Raw genomic sequence first — 15370 nt, 5'->3', positions numbered from 1 at the left:
CCATTGTAACATTTTAGTGCAAAAAACAAACAAACACCTGTATCTGCAGCTCCTACAGTGACTTTACATCATCGTTAACTCAAAACGCCACATTAGATTATTTTGAAAGTGTCAGTTCAGCATCAGTTCTTTTATAAGTTAATTTTAACATATACTGTTGTCGACGTAACAACCTTTGCAATAAAAGTTGGAAAACTGTGAAAGTTGATGCTACAACTCTCTGTGATTGATAAATACAGAGACACCACAACAGAGTTTCCTTAACTTTGTGAAAGGAGGGAAACAGCGCCCCCAATTTGACGCTGGTGGTCAAAAAGTGTACTGCATCCATATTTACCTTTGAGGATAAATGAAAGAGAGTTAGTATTAACCCCTTAACTCCCACCTGAACCGAGCACATTTTCTCCAGTTTGGCTTTACCCCAATCCAAAAGCTTCTGGAAAAAAGCAACAAAACTGAGACGAAAACAATGATGGAAATGTGACAAAAAAGTGAGAAAAAATGTGACAAAAAAAGACAAAAAATTGATAAAAAATGACAAAAATGTGACAAAAATGAGTTGAATACCCAACAAAAAAACGATGACGTGAGGACAAAGATCCTCTCGGTTCAGGCGGGAGTTAAAGGGTTAAACGCCTCTTTGTCTCTTGCAGATTTGTATCTTGTTGCTGAAGCTGAAATGTAATAACTGTAATAACATCATGAAGTTTAACAGCAGCATGAAAAATAAAACACAGGCTATAGAATATTAAGATGTCAAATCCAATCACAATCGCACTTGTCCTGGAGCGTCAGAGGCCACGGGATGGAAAGTAACGGCGCCATGTTAACCATCTATATCACTGTTTCCCAACCAGGGGTACGGGGACCCCTGGGGGTACAATTTTTATAGGAAAAGCTGTATTTTTTAGTCAAGTGTGTTGCCTTGGGAGAATTTTAGGTTTATTTTTAACGCAACATTGTCCTTTTTCTTACAAATACCATTTTTAACCTCTTAACTCCCACCTGAACATGTTCTCTCCTGTTCTCCAAGTTCTCCAAATCTAAAAGCTTCTTCAAAACAGCGATAAAAAAGAAACAAAGAAAATGAGGATGTAAACACAACAAAAAAGCGCGAAAAAGTGACCAAAAACAGCGACAAAAATGACAAAAACGCAACAAAAAGGTGACAAAAGAGCAGCAAAAAAAAGACCAAAATCCAGTTGAAAAAAGACAAAAATCCAGCAAAAAAAAGACAAAAAAACAGCAAAAAAATGACAAAAATCCAGCAAAAAAAAGACAAAAATCCAGCAAAAAAAGACAAAAAAACAGCAAAAAAATGACAAAAATCCAGCAAAAAAAGACAAAAAAACAGCAAAAAAAGACAAAAATCCAGCAGAAAAAATGACAAAAATCCAGCAAAAAAGTGACAAAAATCCAGCAAAAAAAGACAAAAATCCAGCAAAAAAAGACAAAAATCCAGCAGAAAAAAAGACAAAAATCCAGCAAAAAAAGACAAAAAAACAGCAAAAAAAAGACAAAAATCCAGTAAAAAAAGACAAAAATCCAGTAGAAAAAAGACAAAAATCCAGCAGAAAAAAAAAAAAATCCAGCAAAAAAAGACAAAAATCCAGCAGAAAAAAGACAAAAATCCAGCAGAAAAAGACAAAAATCCAGCAGAAAAAATGACAAAAATCCAGCAAAAAAGTGACAAAAAGTGACAAAAACACATAAGGGAAATAAAAGTGACGACAATGGCAAAGTGGAGAGAATGCGTTTGGTTTTGGCGGGGGGTAAGAGGTTAAACCTGTTTTATTGTAAATAGTTGACGCTGTTTTCAATGTTTGTTTTTGTTGAGTGATGCTGTTTCTTGGAATGATCAATCTTTTATTAATGAAACTTTAAGGCCCAATAATTACATTTGTTCTGCACATTTTAAATATGTGTTATTGTTAAATCTTAAAATGACCATTTTCTGCCAATTAATTTTTTTTCAATCTATACATTTCAGAACCGTTTCTTTATTTAATCAGTTAAATTAAAAATACCTGTAGTTTTGTTTCATTCACTGCTTTGTCTGACAAGTCCAGAATTAAAGAATTAAACGACAATGATGTTTTTTTTCCACCTTGATCTGAAATCCTCAAATTCCAGACGGTTATGAATGAATGACACAAAATCTCAGCAACATTTTGCGTAAAGAAGAAGCCACAGACTCACAGGAACACACGGATTTATTCAAAAGTATAAAATCATCTCATTATTTACAAAGATCACGTTTCTGTTTCTGGTTTGTGGTGAAATCGAAAAATTACAGTTCAGACGTTTATGGTTTATATCCTTGTAATTACTCGGCCTGTCCGCACGAAACACCCAGTTCAAAGTCTCACATCTGATCAAAAGAGGAAAAAAATGAAGTAAATGTTCCCAAAGGAGCAGATCTGAAGATACTTGTGAGGAGTTTCAGGAGGCAGAGAGTCACGGTCCTCCAGGGGTCAGTGTCGGACTCTGAGCAGGAAGGTTCTGATCTCCATCGGCCGCAGGGTCACGTCCCACAGCGAGGGCTCCACGGGCGACTTCAGCACCGGCTTCTCCTCTGGAGGAAGAAGAACAATCGCCTTACTTTGGATTCTTCTTAGACACATTTTAGTAGAATTTTTGTTGATTTTTTGTAGAATTTTTGTTTAATTTTTTGTAGAATTTTTGTTGAATTTTTGTAGAATTTTTGTTGAATTTGTGTTGAGTTTTTGTCACATTTTTGTCGAATTTTTGTTGATTTTTTGTCACATTTTTGTTGAATTTTCGTCATTTTTTGTTGAATTTTTGTCACATTTTTGTTGAATTTTTGTCACATTTTTGTTGAATTTTTGTCACATTTTTGTTGAATTTTCGTCATTTTTTGTTGAATTTTTGTCACATTTTTGTTGAATTTTCGTCATTTTTTGTTGAATTTTTGTCACATTTTTGTTGAATTTTCGTCATTTTTTGTTGAATTTTTGTCACATTTTTGTTGAATTTTCGTCATTTTTTGTTGAATTTTTGTCACATTTTTGTTGAATTTTTGTCATTTTTTTGTTGAATTGGTCAACAAAAGACAGAGGGACTATAGAGACATTGTCAGTTTTTACGTCATTTTTTGGTAAGTTTTTGTAATTTTTTTGTCATTTTTTGTCACATTTTTGTCGGTTTTTTTGGTCATTTTTTGGTAATTTTTTTGTCAATTTTTTTGTCATTTTTTTGTCACATTTTTGTCATTTTTTTGTCGTTTTTTTGTCAATTTTTTGTCACATTTTTGTCATTTTTTGTGTCATTTTTGTGTCTTTTTTTGTGTCATTTTTTTTCTACAGAGGGACTATAGAGAGCATCCTGACCATCACTGTGGTTCTTCTACTTGCAGAGTACCTGACTTTGGCGTCCAGTCGAATCGCTTCACGTCCTCTTTCCACTGATTGGCCGAGAGGTTGAGCTCGGAGAAACCCAGGACCTCCATGGTGGAAAACATCTTCTGAAACTCACATGGACCACGTCAGAAACAGGAAAGAATGACTCGTGAACGGCGTGTCTCCCCGAGCGCCTCTGACCTGCAGGCTGACGGTGACGGGCCTCGCGTTGGCCTCGCTCTCCCAGCTCTGGAACTGATGCTCCAGCCTGAGCAGCACCGAGTCCGAGTCCCACTGAGACAGGGTCAGGAGGTGGACAGCAGGGGGCAGCGCAGCCTGGAGGCCCGAGAACTGCCACAGGAGAAACGTCACAGGGTTCAGCAGCTTGACCTCTCACCACCCGCCTGAACCAAATGCATTCTGTCCTCTTTGGCTATTATGGAGGCCAGTGTAGCACCTCATTTGAAAGCTAAGACCCACAAAACTGATCTTTGTCGTGTTTACATCCCTGTTTTCTCATTTTTTGTGGCTGTTTTGGTGCTTTTTTCCCAAGAAGCTTTTTTGTTGATTTTTTGTCACATTTTTGTTGAATTTTTGTTGAATTTTAGTTGAATTTTTGTTGAATTTTTGTTGATTTTTTGTTGATTTTTTGTTGATTTTTTGTCACATTTTTGTTGAATTTTTGTTGAATTTTTGTCACATTTTCGTTGAATTTTTGTCACATTTTCGTTGATTTTTTGTTGATTTTTTGTTGAATTTTTGTTGAATTTTTGTTGAATTTTTGTCACATTTTCGTTGAATTTTTGTCACATTTTTGTTGAATTTTTGTCACATTTTTGTTGAATTTTTGTCACATTTTCGTTGAATTTTTGTCACATTTTCGTTGAATTTTTGTTGAATTTTTGTTGAATTTTTGTCACATTTTTGTTGAATTTTTGTTGAATTTTTGTTGAATTTTTGTCACATTTTTGTTGAATTTTTGTTGAATTTTTTTTGAATTTTTGTTGAATTTTTGTTGAATTTTTTTTTGAATTTTTGTCACATTTTCGTAGAATTTTTGTCACATTTTTGTCACATTTTTGTCACATTTTTGTCACATTTTTTTTGAATTTTTGTCACATTTTTGTTGAATTTTAAAAACTAAAAAGTTCTTGAACAAAGTGTCAAAAACAGTGACAAAAACGAGGATTAAAACACAGCAAAAAAGTGACAAAAAAGAAGTGGGGGAACAAAAGTGCGAAAAAAAACAAAATAATCAGTCAAAAACACGACAAAAAAGTGCAGAATATGTGACGAAACACGCAAAAAAAGAGTGACAAAAGAGACAAAAAAGCAACAAAAAAAGTGGTGAAAAACACTTAAAAATGGGTCAACAAAGAAGTGACAAAGCAACAAAAAAGTTAGGATCAGTTTTGATCTAAAGTCCAATGTATTCTTGGCTTGTGCAACAGCCCCACCTAGAGGTTGACATCAGCGGCTGCCACTGATTGTGTAATAACCAGTGAATGTTCTCAGACTCTAACATCTCATCCCCAGACGTTACCGTGAGTTTGGAGCCGCTCTCGGCCGCTCCGTCCGTGAACGACAGCAGCGGCTGCAGTACCGTCTCCTGCCCCAGGGGGCGGTGTTTGTCCGCTGCGGTTTTGGGCGGGTCCAGGGACAGCAGCAGGCGCCCGCGGACCACCAGGCCCTCGGGGAACAGGTCCGACGTCTCGTTCAGCGGCTCGGCCACGCCCCGGGAGTCATCGTACAGCAGCCGCCTGTGCAGCTGAGAGAGAGAGGCCAGGGTGAGAAACGGTCATGTGACTTCCTCATGACCTCAGACTCTGCATCTCCACTGACGCTACACCCGGGAGTCATCGTACAGCAGCCGCCGGTGCAGCTGAGAGAGAGGCGACCAGGGTGAGAAACGGTCATGTGACTTCATGACCTCAGACTCTGCATCTCCACTGACGCTACACCCGGGAGTCATCGTACAGCAGCCGCCGGTGCAGCTGAGAGAGAGGCGACCAGGGTGAGAAACGGTCATGTGACTTCCTCATATCAGACTCTGCATCTCCACTGACGCTACACCCGGGAGTCATCGTACAGCAGCCGCCGGTGCAGCTGAGAGAGAGGCGACCAGGGTGAGAAACGGTCATGTGACTTCCTCATATCAGACTCTGCATCTCCACTGACGCTACACCCGGGAGTCATCGTACAGCAGCCGCCTGTGCAGCTGAGAGAGAGGCGACCAGGGTGAGAAACGGTCATGTGACTTCCTCATATCAGACTCTGCATCTCCACTGACGCTACACCCGGGAGTCATCGTACAGCAGCCGCCGGTGCAGCTGAGAGAGAGAGGCGACCAGGGTGAGAAACGGTCATGTGACTTCATGACCTCAGACTCTGCATCTCCACTGACGCTGCACCCGAAAACAGCTGAGACTTAAAGGGATGTTTCAGGATGTTTGACATAGGGCCGCATGTCCTCGTTATCCAGAGAGTTGTTGATTTATGGAGTATTTTTTATGTTTGTAATTCATGCAGTTCTTATGTTTGAAGAGTTTCGTGGCGCTAGGCTAATGCTAGGCTAGTGCATGTCTATGGTATCAGCTAGCCTGCATTAAAAACAGTGTGACCCACTCCACAGTGCACCTGAGTCACTAACCAGACTAACCATATACATGTCTGTGTCCATAGAATCATGTTTGGAATATAACTGACCTTGCATCGCATTTTGAGGGACTATTTTCTCGCAGATCACTCCGCCGCTGCGTAGCTTATACAACCACGAAGCTGATGCTGCTCAAATATAAGTTATTTTAAATGACTCTATGGACACAGACATTTATATGGTTAGTCTGGTGTTATCAGTGATTTGCCTCAGGTGCTCTGTGGAGCGGGTCACACTGTTTTTAATGCAGGCTAGCTGATACCATAGCAATGCACTAGCCTTGCATTAGCCTAGCGCCACGAAACTCTTCAAACATAAGAACTGCATGAATTACAAAAAAAAAAATACTCCATAAATCAGCAACACTCTGGATAACGAGGAAATGAGGCCCTGTGTCAAACATCCTGAAATATCCCTTTAACTCCTTCAAAATGGCAGCTTTAACCTCTTAACCCCCACCTGAACCGAGCGCATTTTCTCCAGTTTGGCTTTACCTAAATCTAAAAGCAAAGCAGTGGCAAAAAGGCGACAAAAACGTACCGGAAAAGTAACAACGTGAAATGTGATGAAAACATGACAGAAACGAAACGACAAAAACAAAAAAATCAGTTTGTCTCAGCATTATAGTGTTGCTCTTCAGTGGAGGAGCATCTAGATTTGGGTAAAGCTGAACTGAAGAAAATGTGCCGATTTAAGCAGGCGGGAGGTTAATCGCTTTTTGTGTCACATTTTTGTTGCTCTTATGTGTTTTTTTCAATGTTTTTTTTGTCGCTTTTCGATCTGGGTAATGAAACTGCGTCACCATGATTTCCAAGGAGCCGTTGTTGATGCTGCTTCCTCCCTGAGAGCGGTCGGTCACCACGGTCAGCTGGTTCTCCTCGTCCTGGAAACAGACACGGCCACACTCGTCACGTCTCACTCTTCACACTCAGACAGACACGGCCACACTCGTCACGTCTCACTCTTCACACTCAGACAGAGACGTGTCACTCCTCACCGCCAGGAACGCCCTGGAGTTGACGGGGAAGTAGTTTCCAGCGATCGGCTCCGACTGCTTCAGCCTCCACGTCGGGCGGAAATCCTTCCTTTAGTTCAAACAAAACCAAAGAGAGGCCGAGTTATTAATAATACAGTTATTTCAAGATATTACTGTGCACAAATGGACTTTTTCCAGCTTTCCATCCTGTTATTCTGTCACTCCCTCATTAAAAACATGGCTGAAGTGTTGCCTTGGCACATTCACGTATTTCTGAGTAATCTGTAAAAACTCTGATGGCGGCCATTTTGGGTAATCTGTAAAAACTCTGATGGCGGCCATTTTGAGTAATCTGTAAAAACTCTGATGGCGGCCATTTTAGGGATAGGTTTGCCTGAGTCCTCCTAGGAACGCCCCCACCTCCTGGAGACGCCTCCGAGCTTTGGTCACCAGCCGAGTAACCGACCACTGCTCCTCAGCAGAACCCCCTCCCCACTGATGCCACAGACAGCGTGTGGAGGGGGCGTGTCTAAAGGCTCAGAGGTTCTTAAAGAGACAGAGGCCTATTTCAAGACATTCACTACAGCCATTTTGAGAGAGACATTTTATACAAGGCAGTTATTCTAATTTACTGCATTTACAGACCAACAGAAGGTTTGTCATCATTGTAGTGAGATATAGACTGGTGCTATGGGACTGACTAAAGCAGAACACCCTCTCTTAAACCTCTTAACTCCCGCCTGAACCGAGAGGATCTTTTTCCTCACGTCATCAGATTTTTTTCCCATCATTTTTTTGTTGGGTATTCAACTCATTTTTGTCACATTTTTGTCATTTTTTGTCAATTTTAGTCATTTTTTCCTCCATTTTTTGGCATTTTTAGTCATTTTTTTTAATCAATTTTTTGTCATATTTTTGCCATTTTTTTGGTCATTTTTTTGTCAAATTTTGTCATTTTTTCCTCCATTTTTCCTCCATTTTTAGTCTTTTTTTTTTTTAATACATTTTTTGTCTTTTTTTTTGCCATTTTTTGTCATTTTTCGTCCATTTTTTATCACATTTTTGTCACTTTTTGTCACATTTTTGTCATTTTTTGTCGATTTTTTGTCATTTTTAGTCAATTTATCATCAAATTTTTGTCTTTTTTTGTGCCATTTTTTGTCACTTTTTTGTCACATTTCCATCATTGTTTTCGTCTCATTTTATACAAGGCAGTTATTCTAATTTACTGCATTTACAGACCAACAGAAGGTTTGTCATCATTGTAGTGAGATATAGACTGGTGCTATGGGACTGACAAAAGCAGAACACGCCCTCTTTAAAGCAGAACACCCCCTCTTTAAAGCAGAACACCCCCTCTTTAACCTCTTAACTCCCGCCTGAACCGAGAGGATCTTTTTCCTCACGTCATCAGATTTTTTTCCCATCATTTTTTTGTTGGGTATTCAACTCATTTTTGTCATTTTTTGTCAATTTTTTTGTCATTTTTAGTCAATTTTTTGTCATTTTTAGTCAATTTATCATCAAATTTTTGTCTTTTTTTTTGCCCTTTTTTGTCAAATTTTGTCATTTTTTCCTCCATTTTTCCTCCATTTTTCCTCCATTTTTTGTCATTTTTAGTCATATTTTTTAAATCAATTTTTTGTCTTTTTTTTGCCATTTTTTGTCATTTTTTGTCATATTTTTGCCATTTTTTTGTCATTTTTATTCAATTTTTTATAAATTTTTTGTCATTTTTTCGTCCATTTTTTATCACATTTTTGTCATATTTTTGCCATTTTTTTGGTCATTTTTCCTCAATTTTTTGTCACTTTTTTGTCACATTTCCATCATTGTTTTCGTCTCATTTTATACAAGGCAGTTATTCTAATTTACTGCATTTACAGACCAACAGGAGGTTTGTCATCATTGTAGTGAGATATAGACTGGTGCTATGGGACTGACAAAAGCAGAACACCCCCTCTTTAAAGCAGAACACCCCCTCTTTAAAGCAGAACACCCCCTCTTTAAAGCAGAACACCCCCTCTTTAAAGCAGAACACCCCCTCTGTAAAGCAGAACACCCCCTCTTTAAAGCAGAACACCCCCTCTTTAAAGCAGAACACCCCCTCTTTAAAGCAGAACACCCCCTCTTTAAAGCAGAACACCCCCTCTTTAAAGCAGCTAAATGGAGGTTTTCCCAGTAGATTCAGCCTTACTTCCTCCGCAGCAGCTCGCGGCCGTTGGAGTCCGTGTAGAAAACCCCCCCTGACTTGATGCTGGTGTCGAGGCGCGTGATCACCTCCTTCCCCAGGTCGTCCCTGACGGCGGAGAAAGTGTCAGCGCGAGGACGACAGACGGGTTTAAACGAGGAGGAAGTGTCTCACCCTATGGGCACCGGGCCGACCGTCCACTCCAGCTCCAGGGCTCTGCTGTTGGAGTAAAGCCGCACGACCTGGGACGCCCAGGGACCGAAGCTCTGACGCACCTCCTGCACCACAGAGCTCTGCGCGGAGAGGACGGGACGGGACATTCATTAATAACCTTAACATGGATCAGAGTGGACTTGGCGCGCACTGGCCCTGTATCTCAGAGCTACCACTATTTCAGATTTTTAACCTCTTACCCCCAACCTGAACCAAGCGGATTTTCTCCATTTCGGCTTTACCCAAACCTAAAAGCTTCTCAACTAGAGCTCACCGCCTATTGGCCAGTGTAGCGCCACATTTGAAAAGATAATACAAATGTTTAAGGATCTTTTTCCTCGCGTTGTTGCTGCATTGCTGTCACTCTTTGGCCACATTTCTGTACAATTTTTGGTAAGATTTGTGTCATATTTTTCATTTTTCATAACAGATTTTTTTCATTTTTTTTTTCATTTTATCATCTCATTTCTTACATTTTTAATTACATTTTTTTCATTTTTCCATCACTTTTTTGTCATTTTTTCGTCACTTTTTTGTCATTTTTTTCGTCACTTTTTTGTCATTTTTTCGTCACTTTTTTGTCATTTTTTTCGTCACTTTTTTGTCATTTTTTCGTCACTTTTTTGTCATTTTTTCGTCACTTTTTTGTCATTTTTTCGTCACTTTTTCATCACTTTTTTGTCATTTTTTCGTCACTTTTTCATCACTTTTCCTCATTTTTTCGTCACTTTTTTGTCATTTTTTCGTCACTTTTTCATCACTTTTTTGTCATTTTTTCGTCACTTTTTCATCACTTTTTTGTCATTTTTTCGTCACTTTTTCATCACTTTTCCTCATTTTTTTGTCACTTTTTTGTCATTTTTTTGTCACTTTTTCGTCACTTTTTTGTCATTTTTTCGTCACTTTTTTGTCATTTTTTTGTCACTTTTTTGTCTTTTTTTCATCACATTTTTGGTTGCTACACTTTTTTCAAGAGGCTTTTAGATTTGGGTAAAGCCAATCTGGAGAAAATGTGCCCTGTTCAGCGCCTGAACCGAGAGCATTTTCTCCAGTTCAGCTTTACCCAAATCCTGTAGGCCAGTGTAACGCCTCATTTGAAAGACCTACAAAACTAAATTGATCTTTTTCCTCACGTCATCACATTTTTTTTCATCACTTTTTTTGTCCGTGACTTTTTTGTCAAATTCTTATCACTTGTTTGTCAATTTTTTCTCAATTTTTCTCACATTTTCGTCTCAGTTTTGTTGCCATTTTCACACCTTTTTTCTAGAAGCTTTTGGATTGGGGTAAAGCTAGAGAAAATGTGCCCTGTTCAGGTGGGGGAGCTCAATAAATCAGGCAGGAATTATAAATGAAAAAATCCGTCGAATGAATGAAGTTTGGTCTGTAGGAGCGACTAAAGTGGCTATTAGGAATGCACCGCTATCTATCTATCTATCTATCTATCTATCTATCTATCTATCTATCTATCTATCTATCTATCATTAGCAGTTCTGTCATGTTGCCCGTTGCTGTTCCTCAGTCATGATTCTAACCTGGATCACTTGGGTCTTGGCGGTCTTGCTGATGGGGAACGGCGTGGAGGAGTTGGGTCTGAAGATGTAGGCTCCTGACGGCTGGTCGCTCTCCGTGTTGTTCCCGTCGCTCGCGTTATACCTAAAAACATCTCAGCGTGTACATTAGGGCTGCTCGATTATTGAAAAAATAATAATCACGATTATTTTTGTCATAATTGAAATCACGATTATTCAAACGATTATTTGTTGCCTTTAAAAAAATCCATCAAAAAAGTGACAAAAATCCATCAAAAAAGTGACAAAAATCCATTAAAAAAATGACAAAAAAACATTTTAAAAAATGACAAAAATCCAACAAAAAAATGACAAAAATCCATAAAAAAAAGACAAAAATCCATCAAAAAAGACAAAAATCCATTAAAAAAAAAGACACAAATCCATCAAAAAAAGACAAAAAAACATTTTAAAAAATGACAAAAATCCAGCAAAAAAGTGACAAAAATCCATCCAAAAAAAAGTGACAAAAATCCATCAAAAAAAAAAAGACAAAAATCCAGCAGAAAAAATGACAAAGATCCATAAAAAAAGTGACAAAAATCGCAAAATTAAAAATTAGAAAAAAAATTACCAAAAAATTAAAAAAATAATAATAATAATAATTAAATAAAAAAAAGAAAATTATAATCGATTTTTTGCGATTATGCTAATTTTGTAATCGTTTACTGTTGTAACCGAAATCGTAATCGAATTTCGATTAATTGCACAGCCCTAGTGTACATTCATTTCGGACGATTTCAGGAATGCACAAGTTGAACATTCTCACCAGTAGAAGTTCTGCGTCAGGTCGATCCGCTGTTTGGTCTCCAGGTTCATCAGCCCGCTCAGTAGCCCAGTGTCCGGGTCGAACGTGGCCCTCAGATACTGGAGACAAAAGCAGCCTTTAGTCCTGGATCAGCCCTGGCCTCGGGTTAGTCCACACAGACGCCCACAGTACCTTGTTCTGTATGACGGGCACGTCCTGCACTGTGGTCCCAGGTGTGGTCCCAGGTGTGGTCCCAGGTGTGGTCCCAGGTCTGGTCCCAGGTCTGGTCCCAGGTTTGGTCCCAGGTCTGGTCCCAGGTTTGGTCCCAGGTCTGGTCCCAGGTCTGGTCCCAGGTTTGGTCCCAGGTTTGGTCCCAGGTTTGGTCCCAGGTCCGGCCCCAGGTTTGGTCCCAGGTCTGGTCCCAGGTCCGGCCCCAGGTCTGGTCCCAGGTTTGGTCCCAGGTTTGATCCCAGGTTTGATCCCAGGTTTGATCCCAGGTCCGGCCCCAGGTTTGGTCCCAGGTCTGGTCCCAGGTCCGGCCCGGTCCTCGGTCTTGGACACAGTGTAGGAGCTGAACCCCAGAGGAGGAGCCTGGACCTCGAACAGCAGCTCGTTCACAGCAAAGCCACGGTTTCTCCTCACGTCCCGAGTGGAGCGGGACACCGGCACCACCTGCAGGACGAGACATGTCACAGCGGGATCACGTACAGCACAACGGGGGCTAAGGACGGGGCTGATGGAGCTGGATGAAGACCATTACAGTTCCGCTCTGTGTAAGCTGTGAAACGCAGTAGGGAAGTGGGGAAAGGGCCTTTAAACGGTATTTTATACAGGGGATCTGCAGAGTTGGACAAGTCAAATGTAAGACTTTTTAACCTCTTAATGCGAGACACTTTAGGTGAAAGTATTGATGTTTCCCGCAGTGGTGGAAGTGGAGATTTGTATCTATTTTCCTCCCTTTACATCTTAGTTTTCATGTCAGATATAAAAATGATGATGTTTATTTGATGATGTTTTGTCTGCGAGGTGGGGGCGACCCGGAAGTAGAAAGGCCGTCTTTCCCGCGGGTTTTCATTCATAAATATTGACAGATTTGACATCCACGTGTCCTGCTAAGGGGCCCCGTGATGACGCTTTCACCCAAATATGGTGTTTTTCCTCCTACGAGACGCTGGAGCGGAAAAGTGGAAGAACGGGCCGAGCATGCGCACTCGCTACAAAACTTCAGGGCTGGTTTTCTCTGAATGAGAGAAGCCGCACTCGGGCAGAGCCTGAGCCCTTATAGAAGCTCCCACAGACTCCACACTTTACAGGCTGAGACACAACAAGGTTTAGAAGGTTTTTTCAGAGGGATTTTTTAATATCTAATTCCTAGCCTGATTTATTCAACTTTGAAACCAAAAAAAACAGGCGGAATTTGAGTTTTTACAGATGTTTTCACTGATGATTAGTTTATTGAAAAACTAAACAAAATATCCAAAATCCCTCTGAAAAAATCTGAGTCACTAATATGTAAATAAAATAAAACCATAACATTTAATCTGGATCAATTCATTATTTTGATTTCCCAAAATATAGGCAATTTTGGCCATTTTAATGCTCAAAATGCCTTATTTTTATGTGAAAACATAAAATGACAGAAAAAATGCAACACATTTTTTCTCATATTTATATCTGTGATGTTCAGCAAAAGCTTCAAATTGCCATCTCTAAATTTATTTTTTTCCCCTATTCACCTGCAGTGTCTCGCCTTAACTCCCGCCTGAACCAAGCACATTTTCTCCAGTTTGGCTTTGCCCCAATCCAAAAGCTTCTGGGAAAAAGCTGTGAAAATAGCAACAAAACTGAGACGAAAACAATGATGGAAATGTGACAAAAAAGTGACGAAAAATTGAAGCAAAAGTGCCAAAAATGTCACAAGAAATTGACAAAAAATAGAAAAAATTACAAAAATGTGACAAAAATTTGATAAAAATTTGAAGAAAAAAAAAAAGACAAAAATGTGACAAAAAATTGCAAAAATGTGATAAAAATTTGACCAAAAAAATACAAAACATTGACGAAAAAATGACAAAAATGAGTGGAACACCCAGCAAAATAATGATGGAAAAATATGTGATGACGTGAGGAAAATGATCCTCTCGGTTCAGGCGGGGGTTAAGACGTTAAGACCTTTTTGAGATCACAAAATCTCAAAAATAAGACCTGTTTTTGAACAATATATAAATGGACTGTAAAGAAAATCCAAGAGTCAAACTGTTGTTTCTGATTTCACAGTGGGATGTACAAATGTAAGAACTTCATTTGTCACATTAGGCATTTTAACTATTCAAGTTTGAACAACCTCATCCCATAATAAGAATATTGAGATTGAATAATTACTCACAGTTATTGGCGGCTCCTCATCGCTGCTTCTGTGCATTTATTTGTCTATTTTTTAAACTAAATTGTGCGCAAATAATTGGCTCGTTGAACGTTAATTCTTAAGACCAGTTTACCCTGGATTTAAGATCAAATAGGCCCAATTTTAGACTTTTTAACCCTTAACTCCCGCCTGAACCGAGAGGATCTTTTTCCTCACGTCATCACATTTTTTTTCCATATTTTTTTTGTTGGGAATTCAACTCATTTTTGTAACTTTTTTGTCATTTTTTATCAAATTTTTGTCACATTTTTGCCACTTTTTCATACATTTTTCGTCACTTTTTTGTCACATTTCCATCATTGTTTGTGACAAAAAAGTGAGAAAACATTGACAAAAAAGTGACGAAAAATTGATGAAAAAGTGGCAAAAATGTCACAAAAATGTCACTAGAAAGTGGCAAAAAATGGACGAAAAAATGACAAAATGTGACAAAAAAAAATTACAAAAAATGTGATAAAAAATTGACGAAAAAATGACAAAAATGTGACAAAAAATAATAATAATACTTACTAATAAAACTGCAGTGATGGGATTTACGGCTCTTTACTGGGAGCCGAGTCTTTGGGATCTGTTCATTTCAAAGAGCCGTTCAAAAGACTGGCTCTTTTTAACCTCTTAACTCCCGCCTGAACCGAGAGGATCTTTTCATTTTTTGTTGGGTATTCAACTCATTTTTGTTACTTTGTCAGTTTTTGTCACATTTTTGTCATTTTTTGTCATATTTTGTCATTTTTTTGTCATTTTTTTGTAAATTTTTTGTCACATTTGTCATTTATTTTGTCAAATTTTTTGTCATTTTTTCATCCATTTTTCGTCACTTTTTTATCAATGTTTTCTCACTTTTTTGTCACATTTCCATCATTGTTTTCGTCTCAGTTTTGTTGCTATTTTCACACCTTTTTTCCAGAAGCTTTTGGATTGGGGTAAAGCCAAACTGGAGAACATGGGATCCGTTCAGGTGGGAGTTAAGGGGTTAAGGCCTTAAATTTGGATTCTTGAATTTAAGACTTTTTAAGGCCCCGCGGACCCCTGTTTATAATGACATAACCACAGGTTACAAAAATAACCCAGGTTCTGCGAAAGACGTGTGACGAGGAGGAATGAAACGGTGCAATAATGTTGGGTCTAAAAGTTCCCGTCTCACCTGAGTGTCCACTTTGATCCCCTGAGGGTCAGTGACCGAGTACTGAGAGCCGTTCACCCGGGAGCCTGACGGGCCACAGCACGGGGA

At 39.0% G+C, this 15370-nt stretch overlaps 1 protein-coding gene across 1 annotated transcript in view; it reads right to left on the bottom strand.

Annotated features, from left to right (window-relative positions):
• Positions 1–2461: 2461 nt before the first annotated feature.
• man2b1 (mannosidase, alpha, class 2B, member 1) overlaps positions 2462–15370 on the bottom strand; it is a 26427-nt gene continuing 13518 nt past the window's right edge. The window contains 13 exon segments of the mRNA XM_079553738.1: positions 2462–2575; positions 3382–3484; positions 3561–3710; positions 4903–5127; positions 6818–6898; positions 7013–7100; positions 9189–9290; positions 9357–9475; positions 10931–11051; positions 11736–11833; positions 11907–12386; positions 15284–15340; positions 15342–15368. Of these exon segments, the coding sequence (XP_079409864.1) occupies positions 2475–2575; positions 3382–3484; positions 3561–3710; positions 4903–5127; positions 6818–6898; positions 7013–7100; positions 9189–9290; positions 9357–9475; positions 10931–11051; positions 11736–11833; positions 11907–12386; positions 15284–15340; positions 15342–15368 (1752 nt within the window). The 3' untranslated portion in view covers positions 2462–2474.

This window comes from Gobius niger (genome assembly GCF_951799975.1).
Source record: "Gobius niger genome assembly, chromosome: 3".
NCBI classification, from domain to species: domain Eukaryota; kingdom Metazoa; phylum Chordata; class Actinopteri; order Gobiiformes; family Gobiidae; genus Gobius; species Gobius niger.
Note: the sequence above shows the minus strand (reverse complement) of the source record. Positions and strands in the feature narration are given on the sequence as shown.